General features: G+C 45.1%; 1 protein-coding gene across 1 annotated transcript in view; it reads left to right on the top strand.

Moving 5' to 3' along the window:
• Window positions 1-13,350, top strand: part of GALNS (galactosamine (N-acetyl)-6-sulfatase) — a 48,985-nt gene extending 35,635 nt beyond the window's left edge. The window contains exons 14-15 of the mRNA XM_085317761.1: window positions 9,272-9,389; window positions 12,753-13,350. Of these exons, the coding sequence (XP_085173887.1) occupies window positions 9,272-9,389; window positions 12,753-12,839 (205 nt within the window). The 3' untranslated portion in view covers window positions 12,840-13,350. The remainder of the gene's footprint in view (window positions 1-9,271; window positions 9,390-12,752) is intronic.
• The last annotated feature ends 6,976 nt before the right edge of the window (window positions 13,351-20,326 follow it).

The raw sequence follows: 20,326 nt of genomic DNA, 5'->3' as shown, positions 1-20,326 counted from the left end.
TATGCTAATGCTTCTCAGAAGGGAATCCAGCTTTCTCCTCCAAGTGTGCATCTGTCTATCTGTACGTACGGGGTATGTTCATATCACTTGTGGTCCAGTCCAAGGTTTTTGTGCATGTTCACAGTACTTGTTGGCCATGTTCCTCTGTTCGTCTACATGCAGTCCCAGAGGAGSAGGGTGTATCATAAGACTCTTTCACTAGCTTGGCTCCTCTGGAGCGTTTTTATCTTGCTAAAGCCTGCAGAAATTGCGCCCCTGATTTCTCAGTACTTTTTCCTTTGTTTCATTTACTGTTTGCTTTCATTTGCTAAATCTGTACTAGGTTTTATTATTTTTTCTGCTACTGTTCTGGAGGCTATGGAGGAGCTATATCACACACTCATGACCTATGTTTTCCTCTGCCTGTTTTGCTCATTTTCTGCCTTTTTTTTTCCTTATTTTAAAATCATTTTAGGGAGAAAACAAGGTTGCACTAATCACCTGTCATATCTCTTAATTCACATTGGTTTGGGGGAGGAGCAAGCACACAACAGCATGTAAGATGGTTCATTGCTTCCTTTGAAGACCAGGCATCAGACTTGCATCTCTAGTGAGATTTAATATTTATCTTTGGCTCTGAGATTCCTTAGGAGCCTACAGGGACTCCAAAGCATTCTAGAAATCAGTCAGCTCAGTCAGCTGAGTCAACAGTCTTGACTTGCAGTGCTTATATGTTCAGGCCATCCCATCTGAAATGTCTTTGGGTCATGACACTATGTACATAAGGTACTGCATGACACTGAGTCTTCCTCGAAGTTGTGGCTGTGATTTCAACTCATCTCAGAGATGGGGATTAGTCTTTTACTTTTTCCTTGGAGAAGCAGCTGCTAAATGGATCACTGAAGTCCTTCAAGATCCAGAGACAGTATATAAAGTTATCAGTTGCCTGGGTTTCATGGTAAACTGGTAAACCAGGAAAGTCCTTCCTCTTCCTGACACAGCTGATTGGATTTCCTGGAGCCTGCCTGGAAACAATAACTGCAAAAGCTTGTCTCCCACAGGAGCATTTTTTCTGTAGTGGAAAAACTGGTCAGGCAATTACAGGCAGGCCCTGTCATCACGTTGTAGACTTGTTTGGCAGTCCTGAGCCATATGGCACCCTGTGCTCATGTTACCTTTCACGTAAGGCTGTGCTTGTGTCCCTCAGCATGYTTGACTCTACGAACAAGCCCTCCCAGCAGGGCTGTGGTGGTTCTTTCCTTTGATGCTATTGTTMCTCTGTCAGTGGCTACCCTCCTCCCAGTTTCCACCAAGGGACACAGTTGGGTTTTCCACCTTTGCCTTGAAAGATAATTGCAGGTRTTTCTCTGCCTGGTTGGGGACTTCACCCTAGTAATTCAACAGCCTCACTGACTTYGCGTTTTGATAACTAGAATTCATAGCAATGCCAAATGCATGTTATGAATTCTCACTCATGTCCAGGAGCATGCTGTCTGTGTTTGCCCAAATGATGGCATATTTACATCATCATCATGCCATACATATATCAACAGACTGGATAGCACAGGATYCCTATTCTATAGTTGATCTTCAGGACTGGTATATGTAGTGTTAGTGTCAGATAGGTTCACTACCAAGCTTTTATTGCCTCTCTTCTGAAAAGACAGTTTTCCTGAGAACCACAGGATTCTTAAGTCCTTGAGTTGAGAGAAACAGCACCACAGGGCACAATCTACCTTTATATGGCTGCTGGATGAGAGAGGGCATAAACATGCCTATAGATAATGATAAAACAAAATTGGCATCTGGTTAAGGTGCTTGCAGTAAGAACACCAGCAATACAAAGGTATATATGGCCAATATATTTCAAAGAAGTGTAGTTACTGGTAAATAATCTTTCTTTTGGTTGCCAAAAGTGGTCAAGTAACTCTGTATATATCAGTAAGAGTAACTTTGTTATTTAGTCCTTGTATGGTAAAGAGTAAACCCTTTGTGTCTTTTGTCATCTAAGAGATTGACTAGGTGTGTAGGCTGTGGAATAGATCTTTCTAATAGCTCTCAGATTTTAAGTATGAATAAGATAGTGTGCTAAGCACCACACAAAGCTAAAGCATTTTTTTTATATCTAAGCAGTATTTTGTTTTCTCCCTAGATGCAATTATTAGGGGTTCTTTGTTTCATTTAAAGACACATGAACAGTGCGCTGCCTTAGTTGCCAAATATACCAGAAGCAGAACTAAAGGATCTGATAAGTTTTTATCTTTACTAAATTCTGTTACTAAATTCTGAGTATTTGGTTTCCCCTGTGTACCACATAGGGAACTTGTTTCTCCACGAATGCAGTGCATTCAAACTGAATTTGACAAATTCAGTAAAATTATCTGTTGGTAACATCTTCACAACCAATTGTTGAAAATAGTTCAGTTTTATCATCTGAATCGGAGATTACTATTTATACATGCCTGTACTAAAATTCTTCATAACAGTCAGGAAGAACACAAGTAGTAAGATAAAGCAAAAGCTGGCACAGCTTCAAATATACTTAACAAAACCCAATACAGACTGCAGTAGACAGTGTTTTGAGTCAGACTCCAAAGCTGCAGAAAGAATTGATACTAGGAATGTCTTAATTTCTTCCAGTTTGAGCCAGAGGTATGAAGCTTGATAACAAGTAAGTACAGCATACTAATGCTTTGTCTGTACTCCAGGTTAGCAGTGACTTCTTTAAGTGTTTAGTCTCTGTTCAAAACTGAGTTTACTAAATTTTGAATGTCGAAATACTAGTGTTTGACTTAGGGCAATAGAGTTGACTATTACAGAAAAAAATGGAAGTGATGAAACTTGGTTGATGAACATAATGATTTTAGAACACATTAATTAGCAAGAGAACGCACAAGTGCCTGTTTTGAGCAGATGGAAAATCTTGGAAACAGTCAGAGAAGTAATTGCATTAGTTACGGAATCAGAAAAGAAGGGAAGAAGCTCCTGAAGGGAAGCTAAAGGGCAAAGGATCTGACAGAAAAGTTGCTAGTCTTACCTTACTCATCAGGGCTGAAACCTCTMCACTGAGAAAAGAAAGAAGGTGCAAAACTGGAAAAAATGTGTATAACAAAGCACCAGAATCTTGCCTAGGGCAGATGCTGACTCCTCATCTTCTTCAAAAACAAGGAGATGTCAGCAGCTGCATTGCAGGGGTGAATTAACTGCTGCTGCAGGAGAGGTGGTATTGAGGAAGACTTCAAAACTGTRGAAAAGCTGTGGAGAACTGTGGATTAAAAGCCACAGTGATGCCAGGAAAAACCTGCTGTCCAGCAGCAACTGAGCAAGGATTGGACACACAAAGACTGTCAAGAAGTATGTCAGCCAGGCATGACTGTCTAACTGCATCCAGCTCTGGAGGGAGGAGGTCTGAAGGACAGTAGGCTGCAGAGGACAGTTGCTGGCCTAAGGACTAGTAATGGAGGCAAAGCTGTCTAAATCAGTAACTGATCTTCACTTGGCCCACTCCRGGATTAGGACTTTGTGTCATCTGATGAACTGTTAATTGGCACTTAAATGTGACAGAGCAACAGCGTGCAGGTATTTTGCTGAATAAGTATCTATGCTGGAATTATGCTGTATGAAGAGGAATATTAGAATTAAAAAAAAAAAAAACTATGAAATAATTTGAGAAGCACAARCTCTATTTGAAACTGATGACATCTTCTACAAGACGGGTCCAGGCCACAACCATAGCCTAAGAGCAGTCTGAGAGCCCATTACACAACTTATGATTCAGAAATACCACTGAAGTAAATAACTAGAGATTCAGATGGACAATTGTTATTTTTTTGTAGCCTGCTTATGCAAAGACTAAGGCCTTGTGTAGTCACTCTGCCTTTTTCCCTTGTACCTTTTGATACCTTTGGTAAGTCAGACTGAAATTTGACAGAGAGGTAAGATTGCCAAAGCTAGGGTATTGCAACATCCATGAAAATAGKTGACCAGCTATGATTGCTGAAAGAAAGGCTATAGAAGCTCTTGGAGAATCCACGAAGTTGAGAGACATCAGGAGTATCCCAAGCCAGAGAAAGCTAAATGGCCAAATGTTCCACACACCTCCAGGAGCATTTACATTAGAGGCCCGCAGATGCGGCTGGACTAGGAAAGTGAATTACAGTGTAGGCCACCCAGCATTCTTCTGTTTGATTCCTTTCTAGTTTTCCTTTGGCCCTGTGAGTTTTTCCAGGAATCACAAGTTGCCATATTTCAGGAGAGCCCTAAACCTGTTGGTTGCATCATGTATTGTGCAGACTTTAAATTGCAAATAAACTTGATAATAGAAAATAGGAGCACAGAAAGATTGAATAATAGGACGAAATCAAGACTGGATACGACAATGCTGAGCAGCCTCAAAGCACTGATAACAGATGAAATCAAATTAGCTGAATCTGGGTGCAAGTATTTCACAATTAAAAATAATGTTTTTTAATTAAATTAATTCCAGTAGAGAAGGAAGTTAAAGATACAAATCATTAGCCAAGTTTATGGTCTTTCCCTAGCTTCATGTGAGTCTGGTAAAACATGCTATAAATCTGAAAGCTGCTGTTAAGAGCCCACTGTCAGATTTCCATGAAGCACACTATATAATAATCATTTTGTTAGGTTTCTCTCGATAATGTCAAAATCCTGTTGCTCTTTGGATAGAGATACTGTACTGTGCCTATAAATGAATCATCGGGGAGATGTATAAATTAATACATCGAGATCTAGATTAAAAAAAATGCTGAAAATGCTTTTTAATTTCCTTGGGTTCTGATGTCTGACGGTGTATTTGTTATGATAAAGAATTACTCTCTTCTCTTCCTTACATCTCAGAGTGATAGCAGACCTGAAGGTGAAAGACTGAYGATTCCAAGATTAAAATGGTGCTCTAATATTGAAGGCAGCATGCAAGGAAAAACCCCCCTTCTTCCAAACCTGAATTTCACTGCAGGGCATGGTGGGGTTAATGGCAGAGCAGGTTACACTGGGAGCTGTTTGGAGAGGGAGGAGATGAGAACAGATTGCCAAGGCACAATTACGCTAAATGAACTAAGCATAGGCCACACCTGTGCCTGGGACCTGGCGCTTGCAATCCAGCCCTGATTGGCTCTCCAGAGACTTCCTGGAGGTAAAGTGTCAATTAGTGTAATGACCCTGGACTTTGTCCACTCCGTTTGTTCATTCTGAGCATGGAATAATTTCCTGTACACTGGGGGATCCCTTTTAGCAAACTCCTCACAACACCACCTGCTCACCCTTGCTCCTGCTCGCTCATTCTTTCAGTGCTATTCCCAGCTCTCCTTCAACAGTCCTGCAGAACTAGAATACAAAATGCAGCACGCCCTGGAGGCAGTGAGTCTGGATCTTCATTCAGACAACAGTGCCTGAACACCTGTATAGATAGTATTATCCTCCCCCTCTCTCTCTCTCTCTCTTTTTTTTTTTTTTTTTTTTGGAATGGAGATTATAACAGATCCTGCCCTTGCAGCCCAAATCTATCATTCCCACTCAAGGAAATGATGGGACTCCTTGTAAGAACAAGAGGGGTTCCCAGACCCATTAACAGTTCAGACTGTTTACTGTGAAGTAATTATCCCCATCTTACATTCAGATTAAAGGCACTCTTCTGTTGCAGATTTATCTCAAAATGCACTTCTTTCCTATGGCTGGAGGTGGTTTTAACCCAGTATATGCAGTCAGTAAACATTACATTTACAAAACACTGCATGGATGTTGGATCTCGTACATGCTGTGGAGCTAAATCTGTCTGGGCAAAACCTAAGGTCATCGGAGTGAGGAGGGAGGTTCTCCATGTGACCAAGCGYTGCAGTAGTTCAACAGGAAAAAAGCATCTCCCACAGCCAGCGCCACTTTGTTTCAGTGCATGACTCCACGCAGTGAAACATGAGTGCAAGCCCCAGGGCTAGTGCCAGCCTGCAGGTACTGCGGTCCCCTAACGTGCGTGGAGGCTTGCTGTACGCCTAGGTGAGGAAGATAGTGTGTTTAATTGAGGCTTTTGAAGACGATCTGTGGTTGGGATGGTATTGAATGATTCCTCTGAATGATTCCTCGCAGCATTTGGGGTCCTGCCATTGTCATGCACTTAAACATGAGGAAGACAGCTGCAATCGGATATTTTTAAGCTAGTGTCAACAGGTTTAGCCTGCTTAAGAGCATGTTAAACCCTACTGAGACAAGGTTTATGGGTTAGCTGTATGACTTGGAGCATAATCTATATGTGTTCTTTAGCTTTAGCCAGCTTTGTACTTATGTGAGAAGTGTGAGCCTTTTATATGTGCCAAGCTGTTTCTATCATRCTTTGGGGAAGTCATTCAGCCTATGCTAAATGCTGAAATAATCTAAGAGTGTAGAAGCTGCAGGGGAGAGCAGTTCAAAACATCAGGAACTGAGGTTAGGCCAAGATTTCCTGTCACTGCTGAGCTAGCTGAAAATGCTAGGAGTATTCTGAACATGAGAATCAAAATACAAAGATGATTTAAATGACTCTAGCCTATTTTGTTATACCACAGCATTCATGTGTCTTAGGTTGCTAATGAGCAACAATGCTGTGGATAAGTGCAGTAGTTAAGATTATAGTCAAAAGATTTTTTTTTTCACTGCAAGAGGACTGGCATATTTGGAGCAAAAAGCAGCAGTCATGACAACATATTGTTTATCTTTCATCCAGACCACAGCTGTGTTTTCCACTGCTCTGTCCAGATTATGGCTAATTTGGAATCCTGTGTATGAGAAGCCGTTTCGATGGATGAAAATGAAATTGGGCTATCTGTTAAGCACTTAAATATTTGCAAAGATGCTGTGGAGCTTAATTAGTTTGCGGCAACATTTTATCTTATGAGTCCACTTCCAAAAGAAGTTCTTAAATGCTAGAGAGATGATACAAGTATGTGACAGAAATAAACACATTAGATGGTTATAAAAGCAGCAACAGAAGGTATTAAATGATTAGATATCTAGAATCTGTTGGACTCTAACAATTAAAATATGTATTAATTCATATTAATCCTTAATATGAGGGTCTTAATAAAGTGTGATTAGTTAAGGTTTGGAAAGAGCTTTCAAATTCTGGAACAAGAGGTGCATTAGAAATCTAAAACACTGAAATATATGTGTTCCACTAAACTGCATTTTATCTCAGATTGCATTACTAGAGTATTTAGTTTTAGAAATCTTTTCATTTCGACTCCCTTGTTTCATTAGTCTCARCAGAGGAGAATCCAGTCCAGATGTCTACAGTTACTGTGTACATCTCTGACTCTCCCATGTTTTTAGGTATACTCCTGTTCTGTGTTTTCCTCTGCAGCACTTTCCCTCCATGTGCAGGCTCTCTTGTGTTAGAAGTCTGTATGTCAACATAGGTTAGCTTCAAGTCCTGCCAACCTCTTTTAAAGATCTTTTTTGATTTTTTTTTCTTTCTTTAAGCACGCTGCGGTGCTGGCAGTCCTGTGTGTTTGAAATGTGACCAGAGGGCTTCCAGATAAAATCCTGACGAATTGAAAAGCCATTATGCCACTGGGATGCAACACTGCCTAAACTCTCTGAGCCAAGTGATTGCTGCCTTCAGTGTCCTCATCAAGGCTGTGAGTCATAGATGGTCTCTGGCAGCTTCCAAACTTCTGGCTGTCCCTCCATTTTCAGCATAGTCTTTGGAGGAGCACAGGAGCATGCAGTTCACTGCTATTAGAGCTATGGTAGGATGTGTGGGGAGAGGTGCAGGCAAATTTGAGAGCTTCACAAGAAATGGTCTTTCAGGGTGATCTGTACAGGTCATACAGCCAGTCCTGGTGATAGCCTCTACTCCAGGATACAGCTAGCTGGGTGTGAGAGCAACAGATTAGYTTGCTTGCGCTTGTCATTTCAAATTCCCATCCGGTTCTCTATCAGCAAAGCTCAGGCCCATCCCCACAATTAGCTTCTCTCTGGATGGCTGCCGAGATGTGATATTTATAGGGTTTACTGGAAACTGTTGGCACATTACTGGGCTTCAAAATGTGATTGTTTTTCAAAGAAGGAAATTAGCTGGAGTATGGGGCTGGTGGCCAGCTTGGACTATAAGCAAAGGGAGCCTGAGGTCAGGACCAAGTTGCATTGTTTCTCTTTTATCTTCAGAAGCAATTTGCCGCTCTCTATTTTTCAAGTGAGCCTTGATGTGATGGACAAAATGAGATCATTGAGTAATAAGCCTCCATTTTAGAAATACTTGAAGTATTAGTGAAGTACACCATGTGTCACTTAAACAAGTACTTACTGGAGTAATACTTCGGATAAAAATATGATTACTTAGAAAACTTTGTATGAGGGCTTGAGCATGACAGATGGGTCCCAGCTTGGAACAAAAAAGCTGTGATGGAAGAATGTAAATGGGGCAGAACCACGGGGTAGATGTTGTGAAATGGAGGAAGTATTCTTGTCTTGGGCAAGTCACTTCTATTCTTTTTCTCCATCTTCCTGTTTGCATAGCGTTAGTTCATCTTGGTGATTGTGAAGTTTTATTAGACAATGGTTATAAATAAGATGATTTGAAATTCTGAGCTTGAGAGAACTCTTGAAAGACAAAGTATTGTTGTTACCTTCATTTCCCTACAATAAATGCCTCTGTGCAATGGCATATGTTACTGAAAAGCACTTGAAAGTGCGAAGGATGAAAGCAAAGAGAACTAGCTGGCCTCTAATAAGACACATTACAAGAATCTCCTCAGCAAACTTGTTTGGTTACTTCATGTCCGTGGCAAGGTGTTTGTCCTGTGTTCTAGGAAGTCTCCCTAGATAATTATTTAAAACACAGTTGAACTTCAGGACAAACCYCAAAGCACCCTTTCTTGTACATGCCAATTTGTCAATTAGATCCTCTCAGGAATCAACACAAGCTCGCAGCGCACACAGCCAACTGGGAAGCAAGGCATTTGGGACCGCTGGGGCAAGCTGTTTTCAAAGCTGAATGCCCTACGGAGATGGTCTGCCGTGTGCCCCTTTTCTGGGGCGGGCAGGCTGTCTGCCTGCCTTGCTGCCCCAGGCAGACCAATTCAGACTCACAGCCACCCATCCCAGACAGCCTGGGTGCTTCCTTCCTGTAGGAACCTGTGGGCGGTCAGTGTTGACCGCATGTTTACATGCGCTTCGGCTTTGCTATTGCCCAGGAAAGGTCTTCTGAATTAGCTGAGTGACGTAGACACTTTAGCTGTGCTGTGTATCAAGCTATATGTATTCTGAGAATCTCTCTAGTAACTCTAAATTTTTTGCATTCCAGTTTTGCCAGCTCTGAATATCAAGGAGTTATGGAGCGAATATCTAGTATTGTCCAACAACACAAAGAGACTATGGTGCCTGGAGAGCCACAGCTTAATGTATGCGACAAGGCCGTCATGGTAAGGGGTTAAAACATAAATAAATATGAGAATCCTTGGCTTAAAATATATTTTCTAAAGGCTTGAAAATCTCACCTAATGTTGGGAGGAGATGGAGAAGAAATGCACGATAGCCCTTTTGAAGGGCTATCTGGCTATTGCACTGAAGAACCAGCTGTTTGTTATCTGTGGAATGCAGTAGCACAGAAGGCCTAGTACAAAGTGAGTCGAATTAGGTCTGGAAAGTCTACCAACACACTGTGATAAACCCTGTGACTTCCTTCCTTAGAGATATTGCAGTATCTACAGCTGTAGGTCCTTCTCCTCCTTTCTAATCCCCCTCTGCAAATCTCAAGAAGTCCTCTGCGTTTTGAGTGTTGGGACTGGGACAGTGGCTCTTGTCTTTTCAGTGATGTATGTGAGTGTCCTTGGTCTTGCACTTGGTATCCCCAAATCCACCCATGCCTGTCTTTTCCAAAATCTTTATGAATTGGAACATATCATACTTGTTTCTAATTCTGTGTTGTTTTGAACAGCATATTGGAAAGTTACAGTATGGCTTTCCTCTGAAACGGTCCTTCGTTTATTTAGAACCGGGGGAAGGAACTGCATGGTTTGAAGGGGATAAAGTTTTCAGATGTACAGACTTCTGTAGTCTAAGGGCACAAAATAATAACAGGCAAAATCTTACTGAGGCTAAAATAATCTTCTGAGGCAGAAGATGAGTACCTGCTGCTTAGGGTCTATTTCCAGCTGGGCAGAAAAGTGCAAAAAGTGGAAGAGTCTCTCCTTAGTAAGGAAGCAAAGACCTTTCTTAGCTTTGTAGCGTCTTTTTATTTTTGGATGTTAAGTAGGAAAAAGATTTGAAGGACCATTGTTTGTGTTGTTTTCTTTCATTATTCAACTTAATAAACACTATTCTGTGCTCTTCGGGGACCTTATGGGTTCAGGCACTCTCCCCAGTGCCTTGCTGCTGCCAGAGACTGGAAAGGCATTTCTTCTCTACTGACAGCAACTCCAAAACTGGTTCATAGTGTGACACGCTCTGTTATTTTGCAGCTACCCTGGTGCAATGTGTTTAGGTGCTGTGAAAGTATCCAATATCCAGCTTCATCAACACCCTGTGTCTTTAGGTTGTGTAATGGAAGAAGTGCTGGATTCAAGGTCCTGTGCTTCATTCTGTGCCTCAGCCCTCTCTTAGTTAGACTGTTCCCTSAGGATGTCCTGTTGCCTATCTCAATTAGGTAGAAGTTCTGCCTTTTCTCTTGCCAGACTGTGGGCTCTGATCTGGCTATGGTAATGTCCTGGGCTTGGCCAAGTCCAGCTGTGTTTTGCAGAAGCAGTGAATGACTGCTTTGATGCTTGGCCCAGCTCTAACCAGATTATTCAGGCTGTCTCAGACAGAAAGCTCTTTCCGGTGTGCTGGGTAGTATTCARATCCCTGGGGAAATGCTCAAATCCCAGAGGGAAGCTTTTTTACAGTATGGATTTTATATTCCACTGTAAACTTCTAACTGGCTAATTATACAGTCACAAAACTAAAATCAACAGAGGCAGCAAATTATGTCTGGTCTCAGATGACAAGCAATGAGGATAACCAAATCTTGTTTGAGTGATAGTATTGCTGGGGTTGCTTTTACCCTAGMTCTGTCTTCGGAGAATGCTGAGGGATAAATATCACTTAGTAATACTATGCTGAACAGGTTTCTAAATTCTGTCACCCATTTATTTGATTTGGACATTTAATATCCTTTTGGGAACAGAAGTGAAGAATTGTCCTTGCTTGTCCATGAGCAAAGCAGATGCATCATTTTGYAGCTGCTACTGCAATTTTGCAATTGATGGAAGTGCAGCAACTTCCACCCCTCTGAGCAGGGGATGTGTTTGCTGGCACGTCTGCRGAGTGTCCTACTAACAGTGTAGATGAAGCCCCTGTGGAGCCAGTTCTGCTGTGTTTGCCTCTTGTGGAAGTATGGGAGAAATTGTCCCATGCAGGGGAGCCGTGCTGGCTTGCCTGTGTGTTTGACTTGCAGTGCACACAGTGTGCACAGAGTTCCCAGTGCTTAAAGCACGGATCCAGGAAAGCTGACTTGAATTGTGAGACTGAAGCAGATACAATCCGTTTTTTTCAAACGAGTGAACGTTTTCTTTGTTTCTTTGGATCTCTATTGCCCTGCAGAATGGTCAAGCATATAAAATTTCCTGCAGTGATTGTGCATTTGGAAAATGAGAAACAGATTTAAAAACAGCATTAATTGTTTCTACATTGTCTGAAGCCCTTCATGCAGTGAGGTACCTTCCGCCTAAATTCCCCTCTGCCTTCTCCCTTGGCTACAGAGATAGCTGGTGTGTCACTGCCATCTGTTGTCAGTTATATGGAATATAAACCTGCTTCAGCATTTTTTTAGGAATAATATTTTTCCCCCAAAGGAATTCAAGTTAAAGCAAATGCAAATAATGAGGAAAAAAATAAATAAAATAAAAGGCAGTAAGGTCAGAGCTGAATTGATCTTTAATCGGTGACAGTGCGAATCTCCGATGGATGGATAGGTATAGAGAGAGGGAGGGCTAGAGAATGAACACAAAAGATTTCTGAAGGCACGACAGGAATTGTAACCTTTTGTTCACGTTACCACAGTCTCAAATTTAAAATGCAGAAAACAATGAAATGAAAAAAAAACAACAAAAACAAAATGAAAAGATTCTTGTAGCCAAATTCCTTCCTCTTTTAATCCACTTGGAAGCTGGGGTTTGCAGTGAGTTTCCTTGCTGACGTCTCTCTGTTATACTCAGGGTGAAGCAAGGTGGTTCAAGAGGCATGGAAACAAGGGAAGCAAATAGTTCTAGTTTGCATGCCTTGGAGTAGTTGTCACTATAAATGCCTCTTACTCCATTTATTCATGAATTCATCTTAATGCTCTTTAAAATACAAGCTTTCTAACCTCTCTCACCCTTGGCCTTCAAAGACTATTACTTATTGCTTGTTTCCTCAAGCAAGTGCACAGATATCTTAGTGCTGAGAAGTATAACTCCTTTCTGGATCCCAGGCAAACTGAGAGGTTTCAGTAAAACTTCATGGTCTGGTTGCTGCAAGGCATGACAGGATAGAGAGGAGGGTCACCACAGTCCCAGCAGACTGCAGCACGCACAGGGGAGACCACTGCCTCTGTCCCAGGAGAAGAGAGTTGCAAAAAGATCTGTAGTCTTTCTTTGGATAGGATTTAGAGTTAGGAAGGGCTGCAAGAGAAGTTTCATTTTTCAAGCAGGACATAAGAGTGTCTTTGTGAGACTCAAAAGGGGGCAGTTAGAGTACAGGGCTTAGAAGGTATTTAATGTGAACGCGTGACTTCATTTTTCTGTATACYTTTTGTTTGTTTTTAACAGAATTGGTCTCCCCCGGGCTGCGAGAAGCTAGGGAAGTGCCTGAAACCGCCTCAGTCTGATCCTAAGAAGTGCTTTTGGCCTCACTGATCTTTTCCATGGCCCTCAAGAGCTACTCAAAAAAGCCATAACCAACTGGACATATGGTTTACAATGCATGTTTTCTCATGTTGGCACTCCCGTTTACACAGGAAGGGTGTGATGTATTATATCATCATTTGCTCTTCCAAAAGGACCAGTGTTTATATTGGTAGCGCTCAGGGTTTTAGCCAGTACTCTTCTTCTGTTTTAGTTTTTGCCGTAAATGGTAAATTTTCAGTGAAGACAATTTCAACTGCAAAAGGCCTTTAGAGAACCACAAGTCTGCCGTTACCTCAGAAATGTCATGGATGCATCTTTCCTCTTGCTCCTTCCACCCAACTTGCCCTCTCAAATCATCCCTCCTTCCGATGCCCCACAGTGACTGCAGGGGATGTGCAGGGAGGCTACAGCCACTGGGAGCCCTGCTCAAACTGGCCTTGTTTTGTTTGCGTGTAACTTGTTGTTTCAACGTTTGATTTCCACGGTGAGATCTTTGGGCACGAGCTTGGTTTTTTTTTTTTTCTTTTCTTCCTAAACTTGTGAGTACTGGGTGCAGCTGTACGGCCCAKATGGCTGCTGTGCGTGGCTGAGTGCAAACAAGCGCTCCCTCCTGTGCTCTAGAATAAAGGATCGGCTCTAGGGAGGAGAACGCCCCGGCCCTTCCATCTGTAGCTGCAGACGTTCGCTAGGTAATGTTATAAAGACTGGTGAGGACAGTGCRTGTGTAAGTATTGCTTTACTGCTGGTATGCAGGATGTTCTTGGGMAGCTGGGGGTCCGTTGTTCATTTAAGGGTTTTTCTTCCTTTCTGGAAATCTGGGCCCAAATATGGTTCAAGTCACGTTTCAAKTCGCATGATCTGGGCCCAGCCAACTAGAGGCTCAGAAATGCCCGTTTACATCAGATGTTAACTCTTGACCCTGTTTCCAGTGCTCTCTGAGGAATTCTCCTTGTGCAAACTTTCCACAGCCTGGGTGTAGCACTTCTCTAAACATACTTCATAGTAAATCCAGATCCTTAGCACAGTTTCACACTGGAGGTTTTTCATCTACTTCTGAGTGCTTTTCGCAGCCATTGCTACTGCTAGCAACTGTTTCTTGTACAGAACCTAATGAGGTTATTCTGGAGCCTTGGAGGAGTAGCTAGAAGGAATCCTGGGCAGGCTATTTGGGCACTGACTGCTCCACTTCCACCCCTCCAGTGTTTTAGACAGTATGCATGTCCTCTTCCGTACCAGTAAACCATCCTGCTTAATTCCCAAGCAAAGCCTGGGACTGCAGAAGGATTGAAAGCTCTGCTTGTGTGGCCACTGCTGCGATACTACCTGCTACCGTGTTCACGTTTTTGTTCTTACTCTCCCCATAAACCCAAATGCTCTCATTCCATCCATTCCCATGGTGTAYGCTACCTGTAATCCTTGCCACAGTAATTCCTCGTATGCATCTCATGAAGCTGGATAATCCTGTAAGATTGTAGTAGGTACGGCTCTTGTGTTGGCTCTTACTGCCTCACCTATCAGAAATCACAACCAACGGCAGCAGCCCGTGCTACATCCTCCAGCACACCCTTACTGGTTCCCTGACTCTCACCATCTGCTTATCTGCAAACAGGACTTTTTATTGTCCAGACATCTCTTAACTGCTGTGTGATGTTCCTCCTTGTTCCCCCAGTGTTTCAAGGCATTTCCAGTTCATCCATAATGTTTCTCCTTGTTCTGACACAATGTGGATAGCWCAAGTTCTTGCGAGATTCAGATCAGCCTGTTCTTGAATGATGCAATGAGAAGGAGTGATGGAGGATTTGCAGCAGTCATGAATGGCACAGGAAATCGGACAAAACCAATAGYTTTTCATTTTCTGGGCCTGTTTCACTCCTGCTTTAATACTTCTGTCACCTAGAAATTTCCAGAGCCCAACAGTCCACTGTTATCAGCAGATGAAAATACCACCAGATGAGGGAGTCTGTCACTACAACTCCCGGAAAATTGCCGTCAGCTCCCAAACAGTTGTGAACGTGTCTGCTGCAAATTACGACGACGCTTTGTCTTTGTATGTACYGTTTATTAAGGGATCACACAGCAGGATCGCAGCGCATCTTGTGCCTACTAGCCTAGACTCGCTTTCCCTGCTGCCGGCGTTCGCAGCGTGCACATGGCRAGTGCACCGGATGCAGTTACCCGTGTGCCTTGCTTGCTGGCCTGCTGTTCAGTCATTTCTCTTCCACAGCTTACAGTTTTGAAGATGCTGCTTTTCCCCTGTCTGTGTAACTTGCTTGGACAAGACCTCCTGTTCTCAGTGCACTCAGTGTTTGGTTACCCAGCACGCAAAGACCTCATCTCTTTTGGAAAAAGTAGTTTCTCAAAGCTTGGATGCTGCACCTACACTTCATACACACAGCTCTAGAAAGCTGCCTGCTATAAGTGAATTGAGTTGATGTTTACTTACCTGCTTCATGCTCGTTTATTATAAAAGATCAAAGTTTAATATGAGGAAACTACTGCTTTAAATTTAAATGAGAATASAGCTGGATAGCTAAGAAGAATTTTCATTTTAATTAAAATTTAATTAAWTTAATTAAAAATTTTAAAACTAAGAATTTTTAAATCAATGCCTTTTCCAAAGTTGTACATTTAAAGTTGTGAGATGAGGAACTGATGAACAAAAATAAACTAATTTATCAAATAGGCAGTATGTGATTTGTTTGCACACACCTGTAAAACAACTGCCTATCGCCTGGTTTGGGGAATAGTCTCACAGGTATGCCAAGATCATGCGACTGGCTTGGGTTAAAAATAGCTTGTTTTGTTTTCCTTGAATTATTTTTGCCATGGATCAATTCTCCAGCCCATGCAGCTGCCCAAGTGTAATTCCGAGGCTGGAGCGGGGAGCAGGCGAATGAGCGGCCTGGGGCTGCAGGCACCTGCACAGCTGCAGAAACAAATGCCTGTTAGCCTGCATGGGGCAGCTCAGAAACGCGGGTGTGTGTCTTGGGTAGCAGAGCAGGCAGCAAATATTAGCTCACCCGCCTTTATTGCTTATCCTGAGCTTTCGATCCGCAGTTGGTCCGGGAGACGGTTGCCCAGCGCACTTTGGGGTCCTGTGCATCCCGCGGCAGCTGTCGGCTTCCCCYGGGTTGTGTGTGTGTCGGCGGCGGGGGAACGGCTCTGGCAGCGTTTCCTGGGGGCCGGGGGCCGCGGCAGTGGAGCTGCTTTGCTAGTGTTCCTTTCTTAAGCTGCGTAAGCAAGACAGAAGAACTGGACCAAAGATGATATCTGCCTGAGACTGTGTCTAACTATGTGACGTTCCTTTCTTTGTATTTAAATACACCTCCTAAATGCTAAAAGCTTAATACCTTCTTGGGCTAAGAGTCCAAGGAATTTCTTGCTCGCCTTTAATTTCCAATTAGCTGAGCCTCTTGAGTCTCCCTGCTCTGCCCCAGAGGCTATGTAATCATCAGACCCTCCATGCAGAGAAGCCTCTGAAATTGATGTAAGTAATAATCGTGGAAAAAGTCCTACCACATTTACAGTCTATGGCTGCAAAAATGGAGTCTTGATTTAAAAATCTGCAGCGACAAATGGATTATTTCGGTGGCAAATTAGTCTCTGTAGGCCAACAATTTGGCGATCTGAACACTGGAATTGGAAACCAGAAGATCAATTCCAAACACTTAGAGCCAAGGTTAATGCCCTGTGCAGAGTATTGAGTGCAGTGATGGGAGATAACATGCCTCTGCATTTTAAATGGAAGCCATGGAATACAATATTAAAAGTGAAAATGGGAAGGAGCTGAACTGAATGAAAGCGAATGATGGTCACATATTTGCTAATAAAATGTTACAGTGTCAGGGGACTGAGTTTCCAGGGGGATATTGAGGATGACAGTGGGGTCTTTCAGCAAAGGAAGTGGAACTAATGCTGCTGAGGAGGAGGCCGCTGAGCTTGGGACCGCTCCCGGCTGCGGGGAAGCCTGCTCGGCGCTGGCCGCCCTCGCTACCTGTCGAATCAAGTCTTTCCCGAATTTGGTGGACAGCTTCCAAAAGCCTCGTGGTTTTGCAGAAGGTGATGCAGCCCAGACGAAGATCTTTCAAAGGCCTGAGGATGCTCTTGTATCCAGTGAAGACAACATCTTCCCAGTCACAAYGCTAACTTGGCGCTCAAAGAAAGACATTTTGAAGGTGAGAGTTATTGTTTAAATCAGGGATTYGGGGAGAAAAGCCTGTGTTTGGAAGCGGTTTATTTTGTGCAGAGCTGCAAGCAGCCTCCCCAGCACAGCTAGAAGAGAAACCTCTCCCCAGGGATCTTGCTGTCGTCCTCAGCACTGGGAAGCTTTATATCCTATGTGCACGTTTACTGTCTTTCTAYGAGTACTTGTTCAGCCTCCGAATAGTTGTTTTACAGTTAGAGAGGCTTGTTCTCCATCTTTTTTTTAAAGTTATAACAGTTGGAAACATACTTTTGTTTTCTGAGAGTATTTGATGTGAGCTTTCTGTAAGTTAATGGAAAGCGATACAGTGGTGCCTCCTGCATTTATCTGTGAGCTTTTCAGAACAGAGAACAGAACAGTAATAAGGCAAGAACCAAAATATCACCCTTGCTTGCTGGGTGTCTTTATAGCCCCTTCCACAGCTTATAGTTTCATTGCTGCTTAAAGTCTWGTCTCAATTATACACATGCACATAAAGAATCCTAAATGAAGATGGATCTCTAGCCAAAAGTCTGTGCTCTCTTAGGAGTGAAAAAATAAATCAAACAAATCCCTGCCGTTCAGCTTCCCGAGAGCCAGTCCGGCAGCTGGCCGGCATTTCTCCGTGCCTTCTCCCTCCTGGAATCGCTTAATGCCCTTCTGGGTGCTATGGAGGTTGGTAGCGCGGCTCCCAGCTGGAAGCGATAGGGGCTGAGAAGCCAGCGGGCTCGTTTGCCAGCAGCGAGGAACGCGTGCCAAATCCATTAGTCCGGGATGAGGCTCCAAATCGCAGCCGGGCAGGACGGCGAGCGCCGTTTCGGGGCTTCCCGGGGCCTGCTGCAAAGCTGCCGAGGGGCCGGGCTGCTTCACGAGCCCTTCGCCTCCGAGACGGGGGACAAAGTGAGYGGGTTGCTTGGGGCTGAAACTTCAGCCCAAAGCCTAGGGAGCTGGCCAGGGAACTGCATTCTTGTGCTGTTGAAATCAAGTATTTCAAATTCGTTTTTAAAAATTGGTTTAAAGTGCRTGCGTGTCTAAGGCTGAAACTGAAACGAAGCGTTCCAGCGGAGCTGAAAGCAGATTTCGGTTCCCCTTTCCCCTCGTGGGGTGTGTTGAAATGTTGGGCATTTTGTTCCACTTCACACTGAAGTTTTTAAATCCTTAACRGAACAAAACTTCCAAATTCAGCACAGCTCGTGTAATTGCCTGGTTAAGCAGATTAGAGTTTGCCATCGGGTTTTATACCCACGCTATCTGTGTTGACAGGTTAATACATCTCTCATGCCCGGATATCTCAAAGCACTTTTAAACCACTGCTTGCCTACGTGGGTGAAAGGGAGGAGACACGAGGCCCCGCTGCTACGACACCCTCCGCGGTCCGGAGCTGAGGCTGCGATTCCCGCGCCCGGCACGGGCGCCCGGAGCCGCACGGCGCTCCAGCACGAGCGCCGGCTGCCATCGCGTTCGGAAATCGGGCCCAGGAAGGTTCTCTGCGGGTGGGAACTGCAGCTGGGGCCGGCACCGTTGTTCGACAGGTTGAACAACTGCAGGGAAACTAGTTTGCCTGGGAAGCCAGAAACCAGCCTCTGGGCGGCAGCTGCAATTCGCGCCCTTTGAGACGGAGRGTTAATGACGTACAGTTATTCCAGAGATTTGAGAAACGTCCTTTTTAAACCTAATCCGGCACATGGTGTAATTTCTGGCACTTGATGTTTTAGAAGTGCTGGTTGCCGTTATCTTTGTGGCCCGGCTGGTGCTGTCAGCGTCTGAGCGGCCCGATCTGGCGCCGGGGCAGGAACGATCTCCCCCCCCCCATTTCGCCCCCCGGCTGCGGGACCCGGAGGGATGCACGGGGCCAGCGAGCACCGGGCGCTTGGGCAACCCTGCTTAGCCTCAGAAAACGTGGGGGGATCTTCAGCCAACAGCGCGGGGGGCTGCATAGGAGGGTCCCGAGGAAGAATCGAGCCGTAGCTCAGAGCGGAAAGGGTGATGAAGACCCCGGTTCATGACCCCCCTCCAGAAGGCGGGGGGGGCGTTGGGGTTTGCGCTGGAGGCAGCTCCTGCGTGTTTCCAGAGTAGGCAGATTACGTCCACCGCTTCCTCCTGCCAGGAAGAGAGGAGCTGCTGGAAAAGCTCTTTATCCGGTATCATAGCTGGTAGAGTTGCAAAAGAGAAACTTTTCCAGTTCTTTCGCAGGAGCAAGGATGTCGCAGAGCCCCCGCTCCGGGGGAAGGCTCCACGCTTGATTTGTGGCCGTTTCACTGGAACAGCTGTTAGAGAGGATTTTCTGGTGCCAAAGAGATAATCTGACTTCAGGGAAAATCTTAGTCCGTGAGGGAACTGTTGTGAAAGCTGGCCACGCTGACCTCCTCCTGCGCGGGCCCTCTCCGACGGGCCGGGGCTTTCCAAGAGCAACCTTCGCACCGACCTTCCGCTCGTCTCCGTCCGCACCTGGGGCCAAGGCCCGGCGCACGCAGCTCCCCTCCTGCGGCGGGTTCACTCGGAGGCATTGCGACCACGTCCAGGTCGTATTTGCTAATGCGAGAGGAGCCCTGTGAGCGTTCAGCAATACGTCTCCTGACCGCACCGGACTTGGTAAGCAAACTGCTCTTCGCAGGTCGYAGCTGGGAGACGAGGGCTGCGCGAGCGCCGCGGCCAGCGAGCCGACGCCGGCGGCTGCAGAGCTGTCGCCCCCGGACCCAGGGCGCTCCGGCTCGCTGCTCTGTCTTCCCTCGCGAGTTTAATCCAAGCCAACAGTTTTGACGAACTCAAAATGAAGTTCAGGGGTTGTGAAGGCTGATAAGGGAAGAGCGGAGCAGGAGTCCTTACGAGCAGGGAGTTCAGTCCGTACAACCCGGCCACCTGAGGCACTGGACAGGCTGAAGGGGAGCCCAAGCGTTYCCCTGGAGCATGGGACCCCTTTCGCCAAGCCGGCTGGGGCCAGGCCTGGTGTGGAGCTGCCAGCACCCCTGTCCTGGTCACACGGGGGCTGGAGCAGGGTCACCTTCAGCAGGGTACCGGGGGGTGGGGGGACCAGGGCTCCGTGCACAGCAGCACCAGGGCTCTGTTCACCGGGGGACCAGGGCTCCATGCACAGGTGGTTCCCACGCTCCATGGTTACCTGGACTCTGTGCACCCAGGGTACCCAGACTCCGTGCACTGGGGTACCAAGGCACTGTGCACCCACAGTGCCTGGGCTCCATGCACCCAGGGTGCCCAGGCTCTGTGCACTGGGGTACCAAGGCACTGTGCACCCAGAGTGCCAGGGCTCCGTGCACCCAGGGTGCCCAGGCTCCGTGCACTGGGGTACCAAGGC

Source organism: Rhea americana, unplaced genomic scaffold, assembly GCF_003343005.1.
Source record: "Rhea americana isolate MKP2758 unplaced genomic scaffold, rheAme1 scaffold_502, whole genome shotgun sequence".
In the NCBI taxonomy this organism is placed as follows: Eukaryota; Metazoa; Chordata; class Aves; order Rheiformes; family Rheidae; genus Rhea; species Rhea americana.
The sequence above is the reverse complement of the archived record's forward strand: the minus strand, read 5'-3'. Positions and strand labels throughout refer to the sequence as shown.